At 38.3% G+C, this 1,362-nt stretch overlaps 1 protein-coding gene across 1 annotated transcript; it reads right to left on the reverse strand.

The window, feature by feature from the left end:
• Positions 1-257: 257 nt before the first annotated feature.
• LOC119643054 (G2/mitotic-specific cyclin-B3-like) lies at positions 258-1,114 on the reverse strand. The gene is made up of 2 exons (XM_038042408.1): positions 705-1,114; positions 258-588 (listed from the first exon to the last, which is right to left on the reverse strand). Exons 1-2 carry the CDS (start codon positions 1,112-1,114, stop codon positions 258-260), a joined length of 741 nt encoding a protein of 246 aa, XP_037898336.1.
• Between the last annotated feature and the right edge of the window lie 248 nt (positions 1,115-1,362).

Below are 1,362 nucleotides of genomic sequence, written 5' to 3' on the forward strand. Positions count from 1 at the left end.
TAAAAAGTGATATCGATTAGAAAGTGACGACGAAAGTAATTTTAGAAGAAGCGTAACAAGACAAAAAGCTTAGCATACTAAATAAATTTAGATAGTAATGCAAATATTTCAACCGAAAAAGACAAATTGTAGTGGTTTTGTCTTATAGCTAAATATCAACTTTTTCGTATTTTCCTATTTAATATCTGCTTATATATTAAAGTAGACTATACTAGTAGAAATGAGTGTTATGGAGCATCTCCATCACTTCGCCCCCTTCATAATGTAGTAAGAGGTGCAGTGTTTGAGCACAAAGTCAAGTTGATAGGCTTTTCAAATAAGTTCTTAGTAGTCATCAGCACTACTTCAGCCAGCTCATGAAATATTTTATGTAAATATTTGTTACGTATAGTCTTGATGTCGTCCTTCGATTTGCGATGTAGCACCGTATATAATGTTGCCACATTTTCTGCAAAATCTACTAACTTATGACCGGAATAGTATTCCAAAGTAGTATTCCACGCTTGTTCTTCGCCAACCATACGTAAAGCAATGAATAAACCGGCTGCAGCCATTTTGGGATGCCTACTTCCCCGCACGCAGCATAGCCTTGCAAGGAGCAATAAGAGAGTGGTATGCCGAGATTACAGCCAATGGTCTGCAAAGTACACTTTTCCATGTGTATGAGCTCTTCGTGCTTGTATGCACCATTGCAATAGAAGTACTTAACTGAAGGAAATGTACCCTCAATAAATTTGCTTGCTATAAGTAGAGCAGACACTCCCAGTAATTGCAACTTATCCTTTTTGATAACAGCTTTGCATAAGAAAAAATCTACTACCTTCATTGACAGATATAAAGTTTCTTGACTAAGTTCGAATGTTTCCTGGATTTCTACCATCGAATCCACAAGCAAAGCGTGCATTGATTTAGACAAATGCACTTGACGTTTCATGTAATCGTCTATCGAAAATTCAGCCTCGCGACTTTTTAAGTAATTAAGGATATCTACGACGTACACTTGCAATGAAATGTTCCAATTTGCTTTATCCAAATCCTCCAAACCGATAGGCAGTGCCTTTGGCTGCGTTTCAGATTTCTCTACAGCCAACGACGGCTCGGCGTTTCCAGACATACGCAGATGTATGTAAACTTTTACTGGTTTCGTTGAATTAATTGTATATGCGGTACACTAACTTCTTGTAAGCAACTTTCTGAGGGACTTGTGTACACTGAGCTACGCTTGCAGGTACTTTAATTTCCAGCAACACCGCTGCCATGATTAGACGTAAGATTTTGGGTGTAGTCTCATATACCGACTCCTTAGCTTCGATTTGTATCTCTTATGCACTACCACCAGCAAAGCGTTTAGAAGGTAAGAGC

This window comes from Glossina fuscipes, unplaced genomic scaffold (genome assembly GCF_014805625.2).
Source record: "Glossina fuscipes isolate IAEA_lab_2018 unplaced genomic scaffold, Yale_Gfus_2 48564, whole genome shotgun sequence".
Lineage (NCBI taxonomy): Eukaryota > Metazoa > Arthropoda > Insecta > Diptera > Glossinidae > Glossina > Glossina fuscipes.

Coding starts and splice junctions, on each gene's coding strand:
- LOC119643054 (XM_038042408.1), bottom strand. CDS start 1,114: ATGTCTGGAAACGCCGAGCCGTCGTTGGCTGTAGAGAAATCTGAAACG. Junction 589..704: donor GGTACATTTCCTTCAGTTAA/GTACTTCTATTG, acceptor GCTCCTTGCAAG/GCTATGCTGCGTGCGGGGAA.